Genomic DNA, 24087 nt, shown 5'->3' on the forward strand with positions numbered 1-24087 from the left:
GTCATAGGTGAGGCTCCTTCGTATTTATACTTCGTGAGCAATATATATTGCGTTCTGCCCCTGCATATCGCCAGTCACCGCCCTGTTTTGTTGCCCTCCCTAACTATTGCTATTTGCCTGTCCAACAATTCATTTGGGTGAGCATAGAAAGAAAATAACACAAAGTAAAATAAAATGAAACCAATAAATAAATCAAAGCAGAAGGGTAATGGAAGCTGAGGGGGAACCCGTTGCTAGGGTAAGTCGACTAGGGCGGCCAGATTTGTTTACCATCCCCGATCGGGAATGGTCAAAAATTCGCCGATCGAACGAATGTCAATCAGGTACTCCAAATCTTTCTCGACCTTGCTGTCATTCCCCCTCACACGCGCTTTGTGTTTAGGACTTTTTCTCTTCCATCAATCAAGATGGACAAACGATCCGCAGAAAGTCCAATGGACTTCGAGTGGCAGACAAGGGCGCCGGGGGATGTGACTTCGCCCTTCTACCAGCTCAGCATGCAGCATGACAACCAGAAGAAACGTGCGGCCTCCATGCACTCCGCCCGTCATAATCATTGCTAATTTAATTTTACTCCGCACAGGACCCCATCGCATCTTCGAGTCTCCTGGAAAGAAACAGACACCGGCCTTGCGCGAACCTAATTCACAGCCGTTCCTCTTCTCCCAACCGCGCTCGCAGGACCCTCCTGGCACCCCGAAATCCCTCTTTGGCCAGTCCGCATTCATGACCCCGCGCAAATTCGATGTCGATTTCTCGTCCGGCGCAGAAAATATGTCGTCTCCCGAGAACGCGGACAATGAGGATACGCCGGAGCCGCCCATGAAGTCGGGCCATCGAAATTCATTATTCAACATGTACGGACGTTTTGCGCCTAGTCCCGGACGGGGCGAGATTCCTCGTCTGAATCATTATTCCAATGCGTTGGCTCGCCGGGTACAGAAGAGAAGGCGGAGGGATAAGGCACTAGATATGCAGTTTCGCAGGGAGAGTGACGATGAGAGTGACGATGAGCGCGTATCAGGCAACAAGCAGAACCAGAACCAGAACCAGGGGCACGTGCAGGGGGAGGCTCAACCGGCATCGCGTATGTCTTCTTTCTCGGATTTTTTCGCTTTGCTTGAGGCCCACCCCAACGTCCCGAGTATCTTGTCTTGGTGGGCTCAGTTGATCGTGAACTTGTCTCTGTTCTCGCTCGCTGTGTATGTGGTGTTTGGTTTTGTGTCGGCTATTCGGGCGGAGTTCGAGCAGGCGGCGGAAGAAGTGTCTGATACGATATTAGCAGAAATGGCGACATGTGCGAAGAGCTACGTGGATAACAAGTGCGGCGGCGGCGATCGACTTCCAGCCCTGGAGACTGTTTGTGAAAATTGGGAACGCTGCATGAACAGGGACCCGGCGAAGGTTGGACGGGCAAAGGTGTCGGCACATACCATGGCAATTATCATCAACAGCTTTATCGACCCGATTAGCTGGAAAGCGATTGTATGTCTTCTCTTACTTACTCCGCATAAGCAAGCTACAGTGACTAATGTTCTCCAGATGTTCTTCCTCGCCACCATTTCGACAGTCACTGTTGTCAGCAACTGGTCCTTCCGCTCGTTCAGAAACCGTTACAATCAACACGAGTATACTCATCCTCCCGCCCCCAGCTTCTCTCGGCAACCGTCCGGACAGCACCACCCTTCATTGGGCCCCTCCCAGTCGTCCTACCAGCACACCGTTGGATTTAACTACCAGAGCCACGCACCGAGTCTTGATCATCAAAAAGAAACACCCTTGATGCTCGAAGACTCGCCTACTCGGGACTTCGTGAACGAGCGCAGCCGTACTCGAGAAAGCCGCATGCGCACGCCGAGTCCCACCAAGAGAGATAGGAAGTTGTTATAATTTGTGGTGTGACAAAAGTGTGTGTATAAATTTGCATTAGCGGAAGGATTCCGGCGTTTCTTGGTTATTTTTTATTTCAAACTGGGTTTTTGACAAAAGATTGTGTTCGGTCTTTGACACTATAGGGCCTCGTCCACTGGCGTCGCATGATGGAGCAGATAGCGTCAGTTTCTCTACTTGTATATATTGACATTTTTGGCAACGATGTGCATTACCATTTCATACGAGCAGCCCGTCTCGGCCATATGAAGATTTACTATGATGGCAGCACAATACTCGTGTATCCATGGAAATGATTATTGCTCGACTGACATGGATAGGAGTCGCAACATGCCTCTACGCTACAAACCCTGATCGTGTGCAATATACATGCACCGATCAGCCATGGAAAGCGAACTCCGAAGTGGTGATTCATTACTTTTCACAAACATAATATACATGAAACCGCTTGGAAAAACACCCACGCCGATACAATAGCAAGAAAATGTCTAACACACCCATCGTGAACAGAAACTCAGGTTCGTCCCAGAATACCTTGAGGGGTCATAGCTTTGGTCGCCAAAGCAAAGAACCCACCAGCCAAACACATGACACCACTGAATATGCTTGCCTCCGAGTACCCTCCGTAGTGTTTGACGAGTGCTCCATTCACCGGGGGGCCGATTAAAGTTGCGAAAGAGCTGAGGGCCATGCCCATTCCCATGTAAGTCCCCATGTCCCGGGGATCCTTAGGGCAGAGGGTAAAGGCTGCGGAAGCTCCAGAGATGATGGTTCCCGAAGTAAAGCCAATGACAACCGAATATACGATCAAGCCTGCGTTGGTTGTTGCCAAATTGAAACAGAATATAACGATACCTGTGGTTATACCGCCGACCATGAACGCGTTCAATCGGCCGAATTTATCGGCTAATATGCCTGGGATGATGCGGCCAAATGTGGATGCCGCGTTCAAAATCGCCAGCAAATATCCAGAAAGGGTCGCACTCATGCCTCTGGATACTGCATATGTAGGGATGTAGAACAGGGGAAAGAACATGCCAATGAACATGAAGAACAATGAGACTATCAGAAGGGCAAACTTTGCCTCCTTCAATGCTGATGGAATCCAGAAGGGGGATGTACTCGGCGGCAGACGGCGCTTGATGGTAAGACACGCGAATGCCATGATGGGCATTATGAGGAAACCGATAATTCGCACAGACCATCCAAATCCCAAAGAAGAGCCGTTCAGCATTTTGGACAATGCAATGGGAATCACAATGCCGCCAACAGACGATCCAGCTGCAGCGATGCCTAGAGCGGCTGCTCGCTTCTTGTCAAACCATTGCGATACCGCTGGAAATGCTGGAAACTGAAGGAAGCCCGTGACTACGCCCATCAATACACCCTGCACGAGCATGGTTTGCCAGTACGTCTTGCACAGACTAAGCATCATCATGGCAAAAACATAGGCGACTGCAGCAGGCCGGATAATCTGCTCCGATGTCAGTTCATGGCAGAGGTCGTGACAGTCGAATTGACATACCCATGCGCCGTAACGATCGAATAATGGCCCTGCGATCGCGCCCGTCGCGAATTGAAGGAATGCTGCTAGCGATCCTATCCAGGCAATGTTGTCTGGCGATTGTCCGCGAAGTTGGTGTGATAAGTAGTACTCCTCGAAAGTACCAAACGAATTCGCGAAGCCAAGACAACAGAAGAAGAGTGAAGCGCCCCCTGCGGCCACGAGCCATGCTCGGGCACCGCCATCTGGTGCTTTTTCGTAATCATGCGAAAATACGGGCGATTTCTCCTGGTCGACCTCGTGTTTTTGTGGATCTATAGTATGCTCGGGTGATCTTGTCATGTTGTAATCGGGAGTCTGAGATTGATTATTGGCAAAAGTGCAGAATGTATAAGTAATATTTGCGCCCTTGCTAATATTAAGAGGCAATACGCCTTAATATATAATCCCTTGAAGGACTAAATATTCATCCTGCCTTATTCAAGCTGCTACTGAATGGCATATCCTGATCGGGGATAAGCCCGGTGCCGGCCATCGGAGTCGGTAAATGGCAGGCGAAAAGGACCAAAAGCGCAAAATCTGACCTCCATAAACCAGTATTGCCCTCATCTCCTTTTATCTTCTTATTCTCCAGACAAACAGAATGAAATAATCTCGGAGATACGCTGTAAACTGCGTGACGTTTACTTAGTTTTGGCCGATTTTAACACGGTCGTAAGGGCTAACCATGACTGACCCCGAACGGCGGCGCAGACGACCGGCTGTGTAGGTCACAAAACCCTTCGATATCCGCGTCCTTCGCACTGACCGCAGAGATACAGCTCATGCTCTCTTTGCAGGAGACGAAAGATCCGATGCGATCGAAAGACTCCCTGTAACAACTGTGTGCGCTCTAAAAATGAGGCGTGCATCTATGAAACGCACCCTTCTGACCACCCCCGGCTACATACTAACTATGGCCAAACAATTACACTGGATTCCCGAGGGGTCCCCTCCCCAACAGCTCCTAGTGCATCTTCCTGTGTAAGCAGGCCATCAACCGAGATAAGTCATTCATATGAGTCCATAGTGCGCGGGTCAACAGATGCTACAACTCCTAAGAGTCAAGCCTCTGTTGGGGATATCGAGGCGCTGAACAGTAGAATCAAAAACCTCGAGGAGCAGCTATCTAAAGCCAACCAGAGGCATGTTCAGTCCTCTAATCAGACTTCTCGTGCCGACCTAAGGGCCCTGGATTCGACTCTGTGCGAAGTTGATAGCAACTTATTCGGCGAAACTCAAGTCATCACTCGCAGTGTCGTACATAAATCCCGCATGTTCGGTCAAAGTCATTGGATCAATGGTGTGATTGGGCTAGTAAGTACTTGTAGGTTGCTTACCTCCAAGGAGCAAAATGCTGAAGTTCATTAGTGCCGCGAGGTATTTGAGATGCTTGAGCCTCACGTACGTGACGAAACATCGGATGTTTTGTGTGGCATGCAGAGGTGTAAATCCCTTGCGAGGGTTATCAAATCGGGGCGGACACCTTCATGGCCGTCGCCTTTAACATCTGCCCTGCCTTCAAAAGACGTGGCCGATGAGCTCGTTGACTGTTACCTTAGGACATCCGAAACTGTCTATCGTGTTCTTCATATTCCGTCCTTTCGAAGGGACTATGAGGCACTCTGGGCGTCAGATACAGCACCTGACACGGCATTTATGGTTCAGGTCAAATTAGTGCTGGCTATCGGAGCTATTATATACGATGAAAAGTTCTCCCTACGTGCCTCGGCGATTCAGTGGGTTTATGAGGCACAGACGTGGTTCTCAGAGCCTGTTTGCAAGTCCAGGCGGAGTCTTCAATATTTGCAAATCAATATCCTACTGTTAATTGCTCGTGAATTGGTACATGTGGGCGGTGACACCACCTGGACTGCAGCAGGGGCCCTGCTGAGGACTGCGGTGTACTGGGGCCTTCATAGAGATCCGGCCTATTTATCAAATAGGACAATCTTCGTTAGCGAGATGCGCCGGCGGCTATGGAATACGATACTCGAAATGGCCCTACATTCGAGTATGGCTTGTGGTTCGCCCGTGTTTATATCTCTGGACGATTTTGACACTGCGCCTCCCGACAACTATGATGACGACCAGCTTGTGGCCGATGCCCCGGTGCCGAAGTCAGAAGACACACTGACTCAAGTATCAATCCCGATAGCTCTCCGTAAAACTCTTCCTCTTCGCCTCGCGATCGTGAAATTCTTGAATGACCTCGGCTCTAAGAGTACATACGAAGAAACGTTGCGACTGGATGCAGAGTTCAGAGCGTCATACAGAGCTCTGTGTCGGACCCTTCATAAATATAATGCGGGCACCGGATTCACATCTCAGTTTACAATTCAGATGGTGGATTGCCTGATGCTGCGCTACCTTGTAACTCTCCATATCCCGTTCTTTGCTATGGCACCGCATGAAACGGCCTATGCATACGCTCGGAAGGTAGTGGTTGAGACGTCGCTCAAGATATGGTGTACATTGAACCCATCCTCATCGATCATGGCGGCTCACAATCGTCACGCTACAACTTCAACCGATGGAAATGATTTGGAGAGGTTTGCGATCTGTGGTACTGGTTATCTCCGTGTGCTTGGCATGCAGACAAGTCTTGCCATTGCAGCAGAATTAAGCACTCAGTTGCAAGAAGAAGAAAACCTTGGCCCAGTATTTTTACGAGCGGATCTCCTTTCGGTGGTAAAGGAATCCAAAGAGTGGCTCTTCCGTGCTATTGATGCCGGAGAGACCAATATCAAGGGTTACCTCCTTGTTGAGTTAATTGAGGCAAGGATCACAGGGCTTAGACAAGGCCTTGCGCGCGACCAACTTGTGTTGTTGTTACTGAAAGCCGCTACGGACGCAGAGGCAAGATGCTTACGCGTCCTTGAAGAAATGGCAGCTCAGGGTCAAACCGAAGGCTTTTTAAATGGCCTTGGCCAAATGGGCCTGGAGATAACTCCTGAGTCGATAGACGACTGGGACTTTATGGTACGTGAGGACTCAATCTATTCACCTTATTCATAACTCATTATTGGTTAGATGACAGATGTCCTTCTGAATCAGAGCACTGCGGAGCCAATGAATTGGGTGTACAATGAAATCCCGCTAGTGCCTTTGCTTCCCAGTTAAGAGGTTCGATCAAGTCTGGTCATTCGAACCCCTAGCCCATTCCAACTCTTTCTAACTTAAAGAAGCGGAGTCCTATGATGGATACACGAACTTTCTGTGATTTCCCGGCGGAACTCCTAGCAGCACACGTATGGGAAAAGTCGCGTCCTATCCTTTCACTCATCAGTGCACGACACAATGATCATTTGAGGTGTTGATACGAGTCAGAACGTTCACCGAGGAGCGCGGATGTCGTGTTTCGGTGTCCCTGTGACGTGTTTCCTGTCCAAGACTATGTCTCGCCCTCATCCGACGGAGCTCCGTTCTTGGAGGCGATCGATTTATCCGAACGTGTGTGCGGGGATTCTACTTGGCAAAAGCAGCGGTTCAGCGGGCAATGCACACGGCCCATGCTACGAAGACACGATACGAAGTATAGGGGTGATTCATTTGAACCGGTAACCAACACGGGTAGTGTTATTGGAGACAGCCAGGCCACTTTTATGACTCTCTCCTAGCACTTTCTACCAGGATAGTCCACTGAGAGTGATGATTTACCTGAAGAATGTACATTATGACAATACCTTCCCACGTGTCTTTTTATTTGTGCTAAAGCCAGCACATGGACTTTTTCTGGCCTTAAGCCCTTCTTATCGATACTTTAATTACGATAATGTCTATTTCTGCAGATACGCCAACTCGCCGCCCTGATCCAGGCAAGAAACGTATATTACAAATCCAAAGGTCAGCAGCCCATCGTTCAAGCAAATGCCGATAAGGCCCCTGTTACATTGCGTCCCTGCCAAGATGGCTAATGCCAGCGTTTATGCGGCGTTAAGGCTCGTCCCGTCCAACCAACAGCCTCGGTTCAGTCGCAAGCCGCTTTCCATGTAACCCAAGAACCACAGGAAGATTAGCATTTAATTCAGAGCAAATCAGTGGCTTTTACCAAGACTCTCCGCTTATCTGTGCGTGAGTGAAGAACGTTTATTAAAGTTTGTTTGCGGTTTCTACCGCACCATGTCCATGATCATGGTGCTCTATCTACTGCGATAAAGGCAGATTTGAGAGACTTGGCGCAAGTGAGGGGAGTCTCGTTTCCTTGGCGGGTGATTTTGTTGAGCGAGACTTTGGCATCTGGGACATATAAGAGTGGCAGGATGGAGAGAATAACAGGAATCAGCAGATCAGAACTACTCTTTTGCCTCTCTCCCGAGCAACGTACATCATGAAATCATCATTCATCTCCCTCCTGTCCTTGGCTTGTCTCGGGGCGGCCTCCCGCGAAGCCGCTCCGATCATGAGCCATCTAATGTCTATTAAAACGGAACATCGCGAGCGATCCCGTGCCCAGGGTCTATTCAAACCAAACAGTTATATTGACCTTGGAAAGACGCCTTGCGTGGATGGCAAAGCTGGAGAATATTCCTGTGAAAACGTTGATCTCCTTGGTTTCCTGAGTCACCAGGCCATGGGCAGTACGACTCGGGAGGGAAATGATATCTGGGGTACGTTAACCACAATATGCTTCTGTTCGGTAGATATAAGACTAAGAATGAACAGGATGGACATCGGCTGATGGCCGTGAATTTGGCATCATTGGCCAAACGGACGGAACGGCGTTCGTAGAAGTTCTGGACGATGGCAGTCTGCAGTATGTTGGTCGTCTACCGACGCAGACAACAGCGACTATCTGGCGCGATATGAAAGTAATTGGAGATCATGCGTATATTGGATCGGAGTCACCAGGACATGGACTTCAGATCTTTGACTTGAAGAAGGTATATCATAGTGCTAACCTTACTATATCTAAATTGCGTCCAAGGCTAATGGAGTCCAGCTTCTCGACACGGACAGCAATAACCCGACCAATTACTCGACAGCGGAAGACCTAACTGCTTGGTACGGTGGTTTTGGTAGCTCGCACAACATCGTCGCGCATGAAGAGACCAACATGATCTTCGCTGTCGGCACGGCTAGGAACCAATCCTGCGCGGGCGGCCTGTGGATGATCGATGTGTCTGATCCGGCGAACCCGACATCACCCGGATGTGTCAGTGAAGACGGTTACGTCCACGATGGTAGGACTTTCTGATGAAATGGCTCCGCTCAAAGTCCAACACTAATGCAAACCAGCACAATGCGTGATCTACACCGGCCCTGACAAGAAGTATACCAACCGTGAGATCTGCTTCAACTATAACGAGGATACCCTCACCATCGTCGATATAACAGACAGGGCCTCACCAATCCAGATCTCCAAAACCCCCTATGTCGGAGCAAGCTACACGCACCAAGGCTGGATAGCAGCCTCCGACATGTCCTACCTCCTCCTGGACGATGAACTGGACGAACAAGAGGGAACAGGTGAAGCCGCTAACGGACACACGACGACCTACATCTTCGACATTAAGGATCTAGCGAGCCCGAAGCACACGGGGACCTACCAGTCTCCCGTGCGATCAATCGATCATAACCAGTATGTTATCGATGGATTGACATACCAAGCTAACTATGGGAGCGGATTGCGCATCGTCGATGTTAGCTCTATCAAGGATGATCCGACCGGCAAGGGTTTCAAACAGGTTGGTTTCTTTGACTGCCATCCTGATGATGATGCCCAGGGTGGGGAGGTTGAGTTTGTGGGTGCTTGGAGTGTTTATCCTTATTTCCCGAGCGGAAATATCTTGTTGAATAGTATTGAGAGGGGTGTTTATTCGTTGAAGTATACTGGAAAGGCCTGATAGCATACGGACTCATGTATATGAAACAGAAGAGAGCGGAAATGAAAGGTTCTGACATCATCTATCGAGATGTATTCATCTTCTAGAAGAATGTGGTGAAACAGTAGTCCTACATCTTTAACTCCACGCCAGACAAATAAACGGAAGCCCAAAGCCAATTCTGTAGATCATAAATATCAACTTATGCTTACTTGGACACTTAGGAAATGAAGGACTAAATTAAACTAGAAAATCATGAAGGTTAATTATCGGATATGCCCCATTCTCGGGTCCAAAAATAGATGTCTAATACCGATATGCCCCGGGATCTACAGTCACCTAGAAAATCATCCTTAAATTACGGACAATAAGTGTTTACCTCGGTATAGCTCTTGTTATTATCTCTGCAATATGTGATGGCCCTCAGACTATATGGTGGCTTTATTGACGGGATTTCGATACACCAGACAGCCTCGGTGTCAGATCGAATACTAATGACAGACAATAATTTGACAGTTGTATCTGTTACTCAGATCCTGCCCTGTACTGTGAGTATCATTTTAGGAATAATTACAATTAATTGCAAAGAACTGCCATAGAATAGACACCCATTGCGAAGCTTTCTTGCGTGATTTGTGAGAAACCTTTAGGGTTATATCGGAGAGTGATATTCGTGACTCCTAGATGATGAAATGTGGAGAAACCTGGCCTGAACATTTTAGAAGGTATTCCTTCCATACGTTGGTTGAAACCCAAAATGAAGCTTTTCATTTCGACTTCTGCGTCTGCCTGGTATGTTGGTGTTTGAGATAGACGGCCCTCAATCCCAGTCTGCAGCCAGTCGCGTTGGCGGAGGACCTTGCACTTGACATGGGTTAATATGAAGGATCATATTTCGGCAGAGTCACACGGTGAAGAGTGACAGATGAGCAAGAGCAGATAGCAAAGTACCGAGGATGTCATGTTGTAAAAACCGCTACGATTGGATATACAGACACATCTTCTCATCGACCCTTCCACAGCACAGATCACAACTCAAAGACGAAACAAACCGCCCCACCAGGGATCTGTCAGATGAATCAACCTAAGTTTCCGATAAACACCCAGCGAAAAAATACCTCTTATTCTCAAGCCAAACCCCGGAGTAAAACCAAAAACCCTCGTATCCAACAGGATTAGAATGCGCTCCAACCCCAACAGCCCTAGCACCGATTTTCTCCGAGGACATGCCGACGATACCTGGCACTTCGTATCCGGCCTACCACCCATGGAAACCGCAGGTGCTTCGCGTGACGATCATTTCTCCAAATGTAAAACTCGACGAACTTTGCTCTCCAACAGAAAACAGCTTGTTTGAGTCTAGCACGAAGCCCTAACCTGGTTTGTATCTTGGAGGTGAATCCTCTGGGGATGGCGCCCCACTAGGGCTCGGTTCCGCTGTCCCTAGCGGCACGAGATCTGACGCAGGAACGCGGTCGTATCATGACTAGGGATTTGTGATTTGTGACAGAGACTCTTTGGATGTTGATATACTTTAGCAATTGGGACTAGATCTACTTATGCACTTATTGTACTATACCTGGTTAGCAGTCGATATTGCCTATGAGACCTGTGTAGAGCAAGGACATGAGAGAGGACTCTCAGCCAAATAAACTTCAGCCATTCTTCAACCCCTAATAATGGGAACGAGTGGAGTCATCCCAAGTTCCCAACCCAACTAGGAGCGGATGCAAATCCCGATTTGGCCACTGGCTCTTTTTTTAGAGGATTTTGATGCCAAGCGCAAAATGCCGATTGGATGTCAGATGGTGAAAATCAGGAGTTCATCCGAGACCCTACGGACTAGGTATTCTCTAGCGGGTTAACTGTCCCGCTATATTGTCGTTAGGTCGTTAGATACCCTGGCTGGTGTTCACTTTGAAACAGGGCCAGGGCGCCAGGCTACAGAGTAAATGTGAGATTAAGAAAAAAAAAAAAAAAAAAAAGAAAACGAAATGAAAACGCAGGGGTTCTAAGGCTCCCACTAAGATAGACTCAAGTTTGGGCTTAGTGGCTACCGGTAGACGCAGGGTAAATATCGGGAGATTACTAGTGCAATGGTTCTCAATTAGGGTATTGATAAAGAAGTATAAAAGGGGGATGGATCCTACGATTACAGATAATTCTATCCTAGTCCTCCAGCAAGCGATCTATTAAATCACTTCTTAAATACCTTTGTGTGCCATATCACAATTCCACCCCATACCTGAACAAGATGGTCATGTTCCGCTCCCTCCTCGTCTCTGCCCTGGCTACCCTGGCAGCAGCCAGCCCCATCGCTGAGCCAGCGGGCCAGTCACTTGAAGCCAGACAGCTTGGCTCTTCCAATGACCTCACCAACGGTGCATGCAAGGATGTGACCCTCATTTTCGCTCGAGGCTCCACTGAGATGGGCAACATGGTTCGTCAACACGAAGCTTTATCGCACAAATACCGCTAACATTAACAGGGCACTGTCATCGGACCCCCTCTCTGCTCGGCGTTAAAGAGCAAGCTCGGTGCCGATAAGGTTGCTTGTCAAGGTGTGGGTGGGCTCTACACCGGGGGACTGATGCAAAATGCTCTTCCTCAAAACACCGACCCTGGTGCCATCTCCACCGCGAAGTCGCTCTTCGAGCAAGCCAACACCAAGTGCCCTAACACCCAGATCGTGGCCGGTGGATACAGGTATGCCCAGCTTCCTCTCCATATTCCACCAAATATACTACGTCTTATACTAACGACAATACGATAAACAGTCAAGGCAGTGCCGTCATCGACAATGCCGTCCAACAACTCTCCACCGAAGTCAAGAACAAGGTCAAGGGTGTTGTCTTCTTCGGCTTCACTCGTAACCTCCAAGACAAGGGCCAGATCCCCAATTACCCCAAGGATAATGTCAAGGTCTTCTGTGCAATGGGTGATCTTGTCTGCGATGGCACGCTCATTGTCACCCCTGCCCATTTGACTTACACCATTAATGCGCCGGAGGCTGCCTCTTTCCTTGCGTCGAAGGTTCAGTCGGCTTAGAATGCGAGTTTGGGCTACGGATATGTTGGATACGAGATACGGATGGGTAGATAGACTGTGCTGGTCATTGTCTCTCTTGTGTACTGCGTACATGTATGTGATATGGCATTAATGGAGGTATTTTTGTGAAGTAACATTTGTTTGAAATTTAAGGTGCCAACAACGACATATTGATTATGGGATTCCATTTTCTGATACAGTCAGTGCTCGATATGCTCTACATAATCCTGCCTATACTTTCCTGATCTAAGTCCTATAAAAAAAATAAAGATTTGAATAAAGGAGTACATTCAGAAACGCATTCCTACTAAATTAGAACTTCCATATAAGTGCCTAAGGCAGGTAGCTCTGTATAACTAAAAGACAGCCTTAGAATAACCCTGTACATACCTGAGTTAGTCTCACCGGTTGGCCAACTGGCCATCAGCGACCCGAGAAGAGCCTTAATAGGGAGCTGAATTCGGGTATAATGCACATCTCTCTCGCTCTCTCCCAGTCTCGATATATATATTCTATTAAGCTTAGAGTTTCGAATACAGTACTTTGCTTAATACTCTATTAGAGATATTTAAAAAGCCGTCAGAATACTGACCTACCTACTAGCCCTTTCTAGCAAAATCACCGACGCCAACCGGAGTACTCAGAGTTAATGTCCCTCCGGTGCTCAATGTCTAGTTAACTTGACAAAACCGCGGTCATAACAGAAACCATTTGTATAAGGTCAGCTGATCTATCTGTATATACCCTCTGCTAATGGTCCACACCAATGTATTCCCCGATCTACACATATCTTTTGCACTTCGTGACACCTCTCTTTCAATTTCTGGTCTGCGCTCATTGCTTCATCAGTGGGCATTACTAACCCTATGCTGGCAGATCCCTGGACGTCAAATCCTCACTCCTGCTCGCCACCAAAGCACCGAACTCGTTCAGCGACGCGCTCTGGAGGATATCAAAGACAGTGACTTTAGCCTTTGCGCCGCTGCTCAGCCAGTTGCGTAACTCCACAGCGACGAGTGAGTCGACGCCATAGCGCGACATCGGCAACTCAGCGTCAATATCCGAGAGAGGAATATTAAAGATTTCTGCAATCTTGGCCATGATTGCCTGGACCAATAGTGCCACTGCCTCGGTGAGAGTCGAGGCCTTGGATAGTGCCTGTGCGAGTGTGGCCGTAGAGGTCTTGCTGGTGGATGTGGTCGCTGTCCCGATTCCGCGCTGGCTGGCAATGCGGAGTGTACCGAAGCGTCTGTCATGGCTCATGACTGACTCGCTCGCGAGGGTGTGGAAGTTGGGCCCAACAATGACCTGGCTCTGCGACGGCGACTGGCGCAGAGACTCACTGATTCCATGTCCAACCATCCGCAACACATGATCCAGATCGACGGAGCCAAAACCGACATTCTCAACTCGTGCCCGCAGTCGGTCGTCGCCGCTTGCTTCTCTATCTGCCACGTACCCGACTGACTTGACAGCACCGAGGTCGATGGTCACGGCCGGTAGGCCGCGTGCCGTTCGGTATCGAGCAAGAGCATCCTCAAAGGAGTTGCCAGCGGAATAGTTGGCTTGGGACATGTGGCCGGCCACGCCAGCCACGGATGACAACATGACAAAGAACGCTAGGTTGGGAAGATGCGTATGGAGATTCCAGCTGCTGTTGATCTTCGGCCGGACAGCATTGCTCCATTGTTCGAATGTCATGCGTTCTAGGACAGTGTCGTCGAGTACCATAGCTCCGTTTATCACTCCGCGGAACGGGGGCAATGTCTCCGAACAGTCACGGATCAGTTGGAGCAGACTCGTCTCATTTGAGACGTCGCAATCGTGGATCTGGAGCCGGCATCCTGCCGTCTCTGCCACCTTGGCAAGTTGAGGGGCTTCAGGATGAGATGTCGCATGGCGTGAGACGAGCACCAAGTTCTTCGCACCGCTTTCAATCATCCACGGCGCAATGGCACGGCCAATGCCACCTAGTCCACCGACAATTAAATAGGTCTCATCAGGGCTACCCAGTGATACGGGCGATGGGCGGTGGATGAACTGTTGGACACTGATCAGCTCAAATAGAGGAAGGACAGAAAAAGAAATCATCACGTACCTTGATTCTATCCTCATCGTGAGGTACAAGGACAAGCTTGCCCATGTGCATTCCCCCTTGCATTTGACGCATGGCCATGGCCATCTCGGCAATTGGGTACTGCGTAACGGGGTGCACAGGAGAAATCCCACGCTCGTGGATGATGTTGAGACTATCCGACAGAGCCGCGTGCGTCAGCATACCACGATACTCAGTAAGCTGCAACAGGTCGAAACTCGAAAAGATGGAACAGCGGCTGAACGGGGCTGTCTGTAACCAGCGGTTGGCCTCCATGTCCACCTTCGTGATATCAACAAAGCGGCCGAAGCGGGCCATACAATCCCAAGATGCCTTCAACAGCGGCCCAGACAGAGAGTTTAGAATTACATCAACTCCTTTGCCCTTTGTTTTAGTCATAATACCCGCAGCAAAGCTTCTAGAACGACTAGTGAAGATATGATCAGGCTTGATGCCGTAGTGTTCGACGAGAAGGTCTCGCTTCCCCTCAGTGCTGCAGGTAGCGAAGACCTCTGCTCCAACATGCTGCGCAAGGACAATCGCGGCTTGACCAGTTGCACCAGATGCAGCATGGATGAGCACTGATTCGCCCCTTGGCAGCCCTGCGATTTGAATTAGACTGCCATACGCCGTGGTGTAAGCAGCTGGGAATGAGGCTGCCATTTCCCAAGGCATTTGGTCTGGCAGTTTGACAACCGAAGTCCAGTAAGTTCGTCCCTTGCTCGCGATACGGCCCTTGCACAATGCTGCAACACGGTCGCCAACCTTCAAACCGCTTTGCTCCGTATTGGGACCTAGACGCGTGATGACACCGGAGCACTCGTAGCCCGTCAGGGGTTCTTCCAGCTGGCCCAGCGCAACCATCACCTCACGGAAATTCAAACCAAAAGCCTTTGCCTCCACTTCCACCATTTCGCTTGGCACGTCCGTAGATAGGATCATTGGATTGTCCACGAAGTGTGAGTCTAGGCCCGTGGTCGGGGACGTCTCCCATACCAGAGGCTTGTCAGGCTGATGGAATGCTTCAAGCACAGGTTCGAGAGGAAGTTTGAGGTTCCTAGCAATGGCATCTTGCGTTTTCTCAGGGAAGATTCTGGGAACATGAAGCTGAGAATCTGCCACTGAGTACTCCCATTCAATGTTGTCTGTTTCGGCATCCTTGTCAAATGAACGCTGCAACACATGAACAATGTGGCCAATCTTGTCGCTTGTCCACGGATTTTCGAAGTTTTCAAAGTCCAACCGGATCCATCGCGTGTGAGAATCCTCTTGTCTCATGGTTCGCAGAAGGCCCTCTGAAGCTGAGAAGGCTGGGTTCTGCGAATGAACAAGGCCACCACAGCTGAGCCAGAGTATGCCACTGGAGCGAAGGAGAAGGTTCTTGAGCTTTTGGAAGGCGTCTACATCCATGCTGTGGACGAACGGGTTTCCCATCTCAAGCGCAACGATGCAGACTGTATCTTTGAATGAATCAACGTCACTCACGTCCACCAGCTTGGGCTGAACTCCTGTCCCCTCTTGAATCGCCTCGGATAGCTCAGCCAACCATTCTTGGGGCTCCGGCGCCGCCATGTCCTCAACCACAATGGAGATGGGCACTTGCACCGTTGCGGTAGTCCTCGATAACATGACACGCGCTGACTGGAACTCAGGTTCCTCATAGTCGCTGATTTCAAAGTCGACGCCGGTGAAGCCAGTATCCCGCAGGACGCGATCCCACATCTCGAGTGGAGCATTGGGACTCTTCTGCCGCTCAGGCTCTTCCCCAAGCCACCACCCCGGCAAGGTACCAAAGATGAGTTGCCCCTCGAGACGATCGGCAGTGGCCTCGATGAGCAACAGTGTGCCACCCGGCTTGAGCATCTTCCGCACATGTTTCATGGTCGTATGGAGGTTCTTGGTCGCATGAAGGACAGAGGCCGCCACAATGAGATCAAAGCTGCCAGAAGTAAAGGATTGTGCGAGCGGGTCAATTTCAATGTCGAGTTTCTTGAAATCCATCATCCTTGCCCACGGGGCAAACTTCTCTCTTGCGGCGTCAAAGAAGCCGGGCGAAATGTCTGTGAAGGTATAATGTCCGAGGATAGTACCGTTGTCAACTCCTCGCTTGCCGAAAGCCTCAAGGATCGTACTTGTCGCTCCTCCTGTACCGCCTCCAATCTCCAAAATATTGGCGCCAGGATTCTTCACTGCGTATAGCTCCGCAACGCGAGCGAGATGAGAATAGGATCGGGTCTTGAGGGCTTCGTGCTGCATGTAAAATTGATTCAGAAGATCACCTTCCATCATTAGCTCGAGTGGCATAATGTCTCCGCGGATGATGCTCGCGAGCTTTTCGCCAATGCGAACAGTCAGTCGACCCGCCGCATTACCTGCGCTGAGCTTGTCCGCTAGGATCCTCTTCCCACCTGGGCTTAGCTTAGACCATGCCTGACTGTTGGGTGCGAGCTGTCCATCTTCACCAAGTGCCACAACTTCTCTCATCCAAGCGTACATTCGTTTGTGGTGCCATTCCCAGGATTCGGAATCTTGGTATCGAAGCTCCGCGACAGCATCACGGATGAAGATGTAGGACATTCGGGCCAGTTCCTTCTCTTGCTCAATCTCATATTCTTTCAATGGAATGACCATGGACGCTCTGAAAGATGCGGGAGGGTTGTGAAGGATATCCAATTCCCAGCAGTTGATGGAGCAGATGCCCGCCTCTTCGTCTGGGCCTTGGGCACGACGAGGAATTGACGAGCCAAAGAAATCTTTGATCTCAAGCAAAGAGCGGGTTGTATCGGAATTATCAGACACGACCGTTATGTCTGATGAATAGCCATGCGTATCTCTTGTAACCATCTCAGTAAAAGCTCTCAATCTTTCACCACCTTGTCTCTTAAAATTCTTCGGAACATCAATTGTGCGAATCGAACGAGGAAGAATCATGGAGTCCTGCCCAATATCATCTGGAAGGCTGCTAAACGACGATTGCAGAATAGAGTCCAGCGTGGTGGGATGCAGAACATACTCATGCTCCTGGCAAGCGATGTCTGAGATTGCAAAAGTCGTAATTGCTCGATTACGAGCTGCGTGGCTGTTAATGATATTCTGGAAGAGTGGACCGTGGTAGATTCCGCGCTGACGCAAACCAGCGAAAAGTGAATCAATGTCGATAGGGCATGGATCAACACCATCGGTAAAAAAGGCATCTTCGCGTGAAAGGTCACGCTCACCATTGAGCGCGGTGATTTGAGTCTCACTCTCAGTTTCAACGGCAACATACCCTCTGCAGTGCTCAATCCACGGTGCATCGGCACTCGCCAGAGAGCAGAGTTCGAATTGATACCAGCCTTCGTGATCCAGCTCTCTGTTGCTGCAACGATGCAGCTGGAGTTGCACTTCTACTCCCAATTCGGAGTCGGGAAGCACTAGTGCATTCATAATGTCGATGTCTCGTAGGCGGTACTTCCGAATTGTGCCCTCGGAAGGATCAGTGACAAGGCGTATGGCCTCAATAGCCATGGCAATGTACCCGGCGCCAGGGAAAACAACTGCACCATCAATCTGATGATCCTTCAGCCATTCAATCTCCGAAAAACGGAGGAAATTTCTCCAAGTGGGTGTGAGAGCATTGGACCCATTTAGAGGGGTGCCTAATAGCTCGTGGGGAGGGAATCTCTTGAACCGCTGCTCCTTAGCAATCCTTGGCTCCACCCAAAAGCGAGTTGAATGATTCCACGGATAAGAGGGCAGATTGGCCAAAAGACTATGGTGAGCAACCCCCGTAGGAGAGTTGACCGAGTTGAGATCTACTGGATAGCCCTGACACAATAGCTCACATGCTAGGTCTTGCATTGTCTCCACGGCATTGATTGGCCGCCTGAGGCAAGACACATAGGGCATTTTGACATCCTTTCCCTTTAGGATCTGGCGAATTGGGCTAGCCAAGGTGCTGTGAGGGCCGATCTCTAATATAAGATCAACATTGGCAGAGTGAGCTGAGGAATCCGATGAGCTGAAGCACATGTTCTCAAATGCCCGACTGAATTGAACCGGCTTGGTCAAATTTTGAACCCAGTGCTCGGCCGTGAATGTCTTACATGTTGCCACAGCCTCACCTGTTACCGGCGATACAAACAGGGGGCCATTCCATTCCGGCATCACTGGAAGGTTAAGCAATTGGTCCAGTCGTTCGGTATATTCAGTCACCATGGGCATCATGTGGTGGGAATGATAGGCCATTGGGACCTTGAGCTTCCTGGCGAATACGCCCTCTTTTTCGAACCTAGCAGCAATCTCGTCAAGAGTATCCAAGTCCCCGGAGAGGGTAACGCTGCTGGGACTATTGACACAAGCCACGACGACACTGCCGGTAGGGGCGACTTCAGCAATGTGTCGCTCGGCACTCTCTTGGTCAATGCCTACAGCAAGCATTCCACCCTTAAGGGAGGACAGTTTGAGTTGCTTGCGGGCTAGCTCTCCACGGTAAAATGCCACACCGAGTGCCTGTTCAAAATGCAGTGCTCCAGCTGCATAGGCCGCGGATATTTCACCACTGGAATGGCTGGTGATGGCAGAAGGGGTGATGCCCCAGGACTTGAGCAGATCAACGAGGCCAAGCTGAATAGCGACGCTAATCGGCTGACTCAAATGGATTTCGGATACTCGTGTTGAGGTTTGATCACGATTGAGCTCATCTGCCAATGTATTGTGAGCAAGGTTTATATGTCCAATGTTAGATTGAGCTCTTACCGATCAATGACCAAGTGGCCCCGTATTCCTTCAGGATCCTGCCAGCCCTAGAGATGGCACGGTCAAAAGTTGGGTATACAGCAAGAAGCTCTCTAGCCATTGCATGCCATTGGGCACCCTGCCCATTGAACACAAATCCTAAACGTGGCTTTTTATACGCATATGAAGGTTTGCGTTCCGACTCTCGGAGTCGTTCGGCTAAGTCGGCAATTGACGTGGCCCGGAAAGCAGCAACCCAGGGGTGTAGAGACCGACGCTCATTGAGTGTATAAGCAAGGCTATCTAGCGATGGTGACGTCTCAATAATATGAGAAGCAAGACGGTCCATCACGGTCTGACAGGCAGTAGAGTCCCTCGCGCTGACCACGAAGACGCGCGAGCTATCACCTGATCGACTTCCTTCAGGTGTTGACTGCCCATTCGGGTGACACAACACTGTTGAGGATGGTGCAGGTTCCAAGATGACGTGAGCATTCGTTCCACCGTAACCAAAGTTGTTGATCGAAGCGCGAAGGATCTTGTCTTCCGGCCATGGCGTCAACCGTGTCGGCACCTCCAAACGACCATTATCAAGGTCAATGCTTGAATTCGGAGTTTCATAGTTGAGATTCGGAGGGATTAAGGCTGCTTTCAATGCAAATGTAGTCTTAATGACGGCTGCAAGACCACTGACGGGCTCGGTGTGGCCAACATTTGTCTTCACAGAGCCCACCAGTACCTTATCATTTGCCTGGCGAGCCCTTCCAAAGGTCCTCGCAATTGCCTCGGCCTCAACGGGATCCCCAGCTGCTGTACCGGTCATGTGAGCCTCCACGTAGCCAGTCTGAGAGATCTCAATCCCTGCACGACGGTAGCATTGTTCAATCAAGTTGACCTGGGCGTCGGCAGATGGGGATGTAATTGTGGTCGTCTTCCCATCTTGGTTGACTCCGCTGTCCTTGATGACCGCATGGACTTGGTCACCAGCGAGCAGCGCGGCATCCAAAGGTTTCAGGATGAGTGCCGCTACACCCTCGCCACGGCCATAGCCGGCAGCACGATTGTCCCAGGCGAAGCATTTGCCCTCAGAACCAATGGCACTAGCAAGACTGTCTGTCAGCCATGTTTTGGTACACGGGGTGCATACAGCCCTACAAACTCGCACTTACCCAATAGTAGATGCTGAAATAAAGGCATCTTGACTAAGGAGGGTACTAGAAGCACCGACAATCGAAATGTTACTCTCCCCAGCGCGAATGCTTTGGCACGCTTGGTGGACTGCCACCAGGCCCGACGAACAGCCTGTGTCGATGGACAGACTTGGTCCTTGCAAATCAAAGAAGTGCGAGATTCGGTTGGAGAGCATTGCGGTGCCTGTGCCGGCGAGAAAGGAGCGGGTCAAAACCTCCGCATCCTTAGTCTGGATTTCATGATAATCTTTGTTAAATGTCCCGGTATAGACAGATGTATTCGTGCCAGCAAGTCTATCCAGAGGGATGCCAGCTAAGCGAGTCAGCTTATCTCACAAATATTGACAGAGGCACAAGGGACAGGAGCTAACCATCTTCTGTTGCTTCGTAGACAGTCTCGAGCAATAGTCTGACTTGAGGGTCAAGGCCCTGTTTTCCCGACGTCAGCTTTTTCGACGCTCGGGGAATAAATGGGGTCCTACTTACACTGGCGACGTCTGAGGCCAAATTGAAAAAGGCGGCATCAAAGCAAGCTATATCATCGTCCAAAAAGTAGCCACCAATAACGTGGCTCTGCATATACGTAAGCCCTCATTCTGGTTGACTCGGTGAGGTACGCAATGACTGTTCCCGTGTTGTGGGCATGCCATGGAATAGAGAGCTTACTCGGCCAGCTTTGGAATTATCCGGATGGTACAGCGACTTCACATCGAAGCGCGAATCAGGGATGGGAGACCAGCCATCCTTCCCATTCGCGCAGAGTTCCCACAGCTGGGTAGGATTCCTGACGTTACCACTGAAGCGGCAAGCCATGCCAACAATGGCAATGGGGATTGAAGGGCCCGCGGAATTGCCGTGGGAAGGAACCTGCTGCTGTGGCAATCTGCTGCCGTTCATGGTGGCTCCGTTGGTCCTGGGCGAGTCGCCTGTTTGAGTCGAGTCTGGGATGGAAATTGGAGCCATGTTGATTTTACTGCTTGTTCATTTGGGGATCTAGGCAGTCCGTGGTTTAGGAAGACTCGAACACAACATTCAATATCATGTTATATATGTGTACATTATTGATCATTCTGCGGCTTTGGGGCAAATTTTAGAACCATTGTTCTATTCCGAAATATTTTCTTTTTCTTCCGAGCCTTGTCATCTTCTCTCTCGCATTCAGTGTTAGCACTGCGCGTCGACCTCCCAAGTCCCAGCACAACCGGGATGGTGTGTTTACTAGCTTCGGACTTCCCATGGAGGAAACATCCGATGGCTTCCACAATGCCTGTGCAGTAATAATGGTCTAGTCTAATGTTGGCTCTTCTCTTCCTCATCCCACTGGCTCGGATATTTCCATACCGGAAGGAGGAACGGATGGCAATAATCGGCGGAATTAACCAATGGATGTCTGATAGCGTTTGTGGTACTTGCGCCGCCCGTCAACCACGACTGGATAAATGCTAGCATGATGTATAGTATATTTGTTAATTGAGATAATTGACGTCTACGTAGACCTAGCATCTAACACGTTTCGTTTCCTACACTGTGTGGGATCGTTAGAAACAATATGTATATGCTATCATTGAACTATCTACCTTCGATTGCAGTCGCCCTTCTCCTATTCATACTCTGCTATATTTTCAAGCGGGCATATCCAAACCCATATCCAGGCATCCCATACAATACTTCCTCGGCAAGAAAGTTCTGGGGAGACTCGTCGGGGCTGCTCGACGCTGTCAAGATAACCGAGGACCCTGCGAAATTCATCTTCCAGCAGAGCAGGAAGCTCCACTCGCCCGTGATTCAGCTCTTTTTCGCACCATTTTCAAATCCCACAATCATTATTGACGACGTGCGCGAGGTCAAAGATATTCTTAGTAACCGCACGCACGAGTTTGATCGCGCTCCCAGGACACAAGATGCTTATCGCTCTCTTCTCCCGCATTGCAGTTTGGTCAAGGCAACAGGGCCCGCATTCAAACACCAGAGACGCTTTTGGGAGGGCGTTACCGGCACGCCTTTCCTACGACGTGTGGCTGAGCCCAAGATGTACCGATGTGCCCTGGGGCTAATTGACCTACTCAGAGCTCAGGCCGAAATGGCTGGTGGTCGACCATTTTACTGCTTCGACGACTTCGATGTAGCAGCGTTCGAGCTAATATGGGAACTGGTATTCGGGACCAACGTCAACTCCATCAGCAATGCACGCGACAAGGTCCTCTGTGCAGCCTCAGGTACGGTCCAACCACCATCTCTGGACTCGCTCGCTCGGATTCCAGTCATCCAGAAGCCTGATATGTGTGAGGCCGTGTCGTTCTTCATCGGCACAGTGGCAAAGTCGCTGAAGTCGGTCTCCCAGACGTGGCACCTTTGGTATCTTAGACAGCAACCCGCTTACAAGCGAAAATTAGCGTTCAAAAAAAGGACCATTGACGGGCTTATTGAGAGCACCCGCTCGAAGCTAGCAGGGCTCTCCGAGGGGCAACTGATGGAGCTTGAAGAGAGCTCTGCTCTGGCCACTGGTGTACGGCGTCAGCTTTTGGCCCACATACGTCAGGGGCAGCCCGTCAACGTCCCATTCCCGGCATCAGTTCAAGCTGAGATTCATGATGAGCTGTTCATGCTTCTCGTCGCTGTAAGTACAAGGTCCCATTGGCCAATTACCCAACTGTAGGGCATATAGCTGATGCCCAGGAAATCACAGGGGCACGAGACGAAGGCTGTTCTTCTCTCCTGGTCTGTAAAGTTTCTGGTCGCCAATCCCGAGAAGCAGGAAAAGCTACGAAACGCCCTTGTCGATGCTTTTCCTAAAGGTTTGAATGGAGAGCAGCCTTCGATGAAGGCTATCATGAGCACGTCGATCCCGTATTTAGAAGCATACATGGAGGAGTCCATGCGCGTGGCGAACACGTCTCCTCGTCTCGTTCGGACAACTACCACTGAGACCCGGGTGCTCGGATACTCAATCCCAAATGGCGCTACTGTACTTCTCAACCCTTATATCGGTACACAGCCCCTTGACATACCCGAGCATCTCAGATCCGAGACTTCCCGTAACTCCAAGGGTAACTTCGAATCATACTGGGATATGAGCGGCATGGATGATTTCCAGCCAGAGCGGTGGCTTGCAGAAGACGGCTCCTTTAACCCTCGTCAATTTCCACGTCTGGCATTCTCTGCAGGTCCGCGGATGTGCTATGGTATGTGATCTTTACTACTATCATGCTCAGAGTTAACGCTTTGTTCGGACGCTCCATAAGTAAGACAAGAACATTGGCTGACACCGCTGCGTGAACCTAGGCAGAAATCTCGCGTTGACGGAATTTCGCGTAAACCTCGTGCTCCTAGTCTTGAACTTCAAGTTCGAGCCTCTTCCCAAAGGCTTGGACAGTATGGAGTCTCAACAGCGACTTTTCCGAATGCCACGGCAGTGCTACGTCAGGCTCAGCCCACTTTGAACTCGGACTGCCTTTCTCAAGGGGCTCGATCTTGGCACTCAAAGAGACAATCATAATAGAACACCAACAAGTTCCTTCGTTGCTTTGGTGTTTCGCCGGAGCTTTCTACGTTTGAGGTGCCGAAGCAAATTCCAGATTTACACCAAGTCAGACGCTACCGATATGAAATGGTTTCAAAAGTAGCTATATCAACTCATCAGTCATCATGATACAGGCAGTGCTGCAGTGCTTCCCCTTTGATCATAGTCTCTATAGCTACTCACATGAATGCGCTGTCTCTGAGCTTATGCGCATTGACCGTAGTCTATGTACATGCGTATATATTCCACCACGGCGAACC

The 24087-nt window shown here is 49.9% G+C and overlaps 7 protein-coding genes across 7 annotated transcripts; 5 read left to right on the top strand and 2 right to left on the bottom strand.

Annotated features, from left to right (window-relative positions):
• Positions 1–407: 407 nt before the first annotated feature.
• On the top strand, positions 408–1890 carry BDV38DRAFT_276740 (putative nuclear envelope protein Brr6; the record flags this gene model as incomplete). Its single annotated transcript, XM_032058303.1, has 3 exons — positions 408–522; positions 584–1485; positions 1543–1890. 3 exons carry the CDS (start codon positions 408–410, stop codon positions 1888–1890), a joined length of 1365 nt encoding a protein of 454 aa, XP_031919718.1.
• Positions 1891–2404: 514 nt separating this feature from the next.
• Positions 2405–3736, bottom strand: BDV38DRAFT_276741 (major facilitator superfamily domain-containing protein; the record flags this gene model as incomplete). The annotated part of the gene is made up of 2 exons (XM_032058304.1): positions 2405–3364; positions 3416–3736. The coding sequence occupies 2 exons, from the start codon at positions 3734–3736 to the stop codon at positions 2405–2407; spliced, it is 1281 nt and encodes a 426-aa protein (XP_031919719.1).
• Positions 3737–4121: 385 nt separating this feature from the next.
• Positions 4122–6556, top strand: BDV38DRAFT_266844 (fungal specific transcription factor domain-containing protein; the record flags this gene model as incomplete). Its single annotated transcript, XM_032056486.1, has 5 exons — positions 4122–4159; positions 4426–4750; positions 4805–4837; positions 4877–6415; positions 6467–6556. The coding sequence occupies 5 exons, from the start codon at positions 4122–4124 to the stop codon at positions 6554–6556; spliced, it is 2025 nt and encodes a 674-aa protein (XP_031919720.1).
• Positions 6557–7380: 824 nt separating this feature from the next.
• Positions 7381–9507, top strand: BDV38DRAFT_1502 (uncharacterized protein). Its single transcript, XM_032051609.1, has 4 exons — positions 7381–8043; positions 8099–8316; positions 8376–8616; positions 8672–9507. The coding sequence occupies exons 1-4, from the start codon at positions 7764–7766 to the stop codon at positions 9277–9279; spliced, it is 1347 nt and encodes a 448-aa protein (XP_031919721.1). The 5' UTR covers positions 7381–7763; the 3' UTR covers positions 9280–9507.
• A 1926-nt stretch (positions 9508–11433) lies between these two features.
• On the top strand, positions 11434–12367 carry BDV38DRAFT_289560 (cutinase family protein). Its single transcript, XM_032061268.1, has 3 exons — positions 11434–11698; positions 11747–11964; positions 12036–12367. The coding sequence occupies exons 1-3, from the start codon at positions 11513–11515 to the stop codon at positions 12304–12306; spliced, it is 675 nt and encodes a 224-aa protein (XP_031919722.1). The 5' UTR covers positions 11434–11512; the 3' UTR covers positions 12307–12367.
• Positions 12368–13170: 803 nt separating this feature from the next.
• On the bottom strand, positions 13171–21270 carry BDV38DRAFT_289562 (putative polyketide synthase; the record flags this gene model as incomplete). The annotated part of the gene is made up of 7 exons (XM_032061269.1): positions 13171–14346; positions 14405–19083; positions 19139–20217; positions 20287–20620; positions 20679–20736; positions 20794–20880; positions 20974–21270. 7 exons carry the CDS (start codon positions 21268–21270, stop codon positions 13171–13173), a joined length of 7710 nt encoding a protein of 2569 aa, XP_031919723.1.
• A 586-nt stretch (positions 21271–21856) lies between these two features.
• Positions 21857–23747, top strand: BDV38DRAFT_289563 (putative cytochrome P450 oxidoreductase; the record flags this gene model as incomplete). The annotated part of the gene is made up of 3 exons (XM_032061270.1): positions 21857–22924; positions 22994–23489; positions 23590–23747. The coding sequence occupies 3 exons, from the start codon at positions 21857–21859 to the stop codon at positions 23745–23747; spliced, it is 1722 nt and encodes a 573-aa protein (XP_031919724.1).
• Between the last annotated feature and the right edge of the window lie 340 nt (positions 23748–24087).

Source organism: Aspergillus pseudotamarii (genome assembly GCF_009193445.1).
Source record: "Aspergillus pseudotamarii strain CBS 117625 unplaced genomic scaffold BDV38scaffold_1, whole genome shotgun sequence".
Lineage (NCBI taxonomy): Eukaryota > Fungi > Ascomycota > Eurotiomycetes > Eurotiales > Aspergillaceae > Aspergillus > Aspergillus pseudotamarii.

What these genes read in the sequence shown, in the direction of transcription:
- BDV38DRAFT_1502 (XM_032051609.1), top strand. Translation starts at nt 7,764, where the DNA reads ATGAAATCATCATTCATCTCCCTCCTGTCCTTGGCTTGTCTCGGGGCG. An exon ending in AGATCTTTGACTTGAAGAAG is followed by an intron (nt 8,317 to 8,375) that starts GTATATCATAGT and finishes AATGGAGTCCAG; the next exon opens with CTTCTCGACACGGACAGCAA. An exon ending in AGACGGTTACGTCCACGATG is followed by an intron (nt 8,617 to 8,671) that starts GTAGGACTTTCT and finishes AATGCAAACCAG; the next exon opens with CACAATGCGTGATCTACACC.
- BDV38DRAFT_289560 (XM_032061268.1), top strand. Translation starts at nt 11,513, where the DNA reads ATGGTCATGTTCCGCTCCCTCCTCGTCTCTGCCCTGGCTACCCTGGCA. An exon ending in CCACTGAGATGGGCAACATG is followed by an intron (nt 11,699 to 11,746) that starts GTTCGTCAACAC and finishes TAACATTAACAG; the next exon opens with GGCACTGTCATCGGACCCCC. An exon ending in ATCGTGGCCGGTGGATACAG is followed by an intron (nt 11,965 to 12,035) that starts GTATGCCCAGCT and finishes TACGATAAACAG; the next exon opens with TCAAGGCAGTGCCGTCATCG.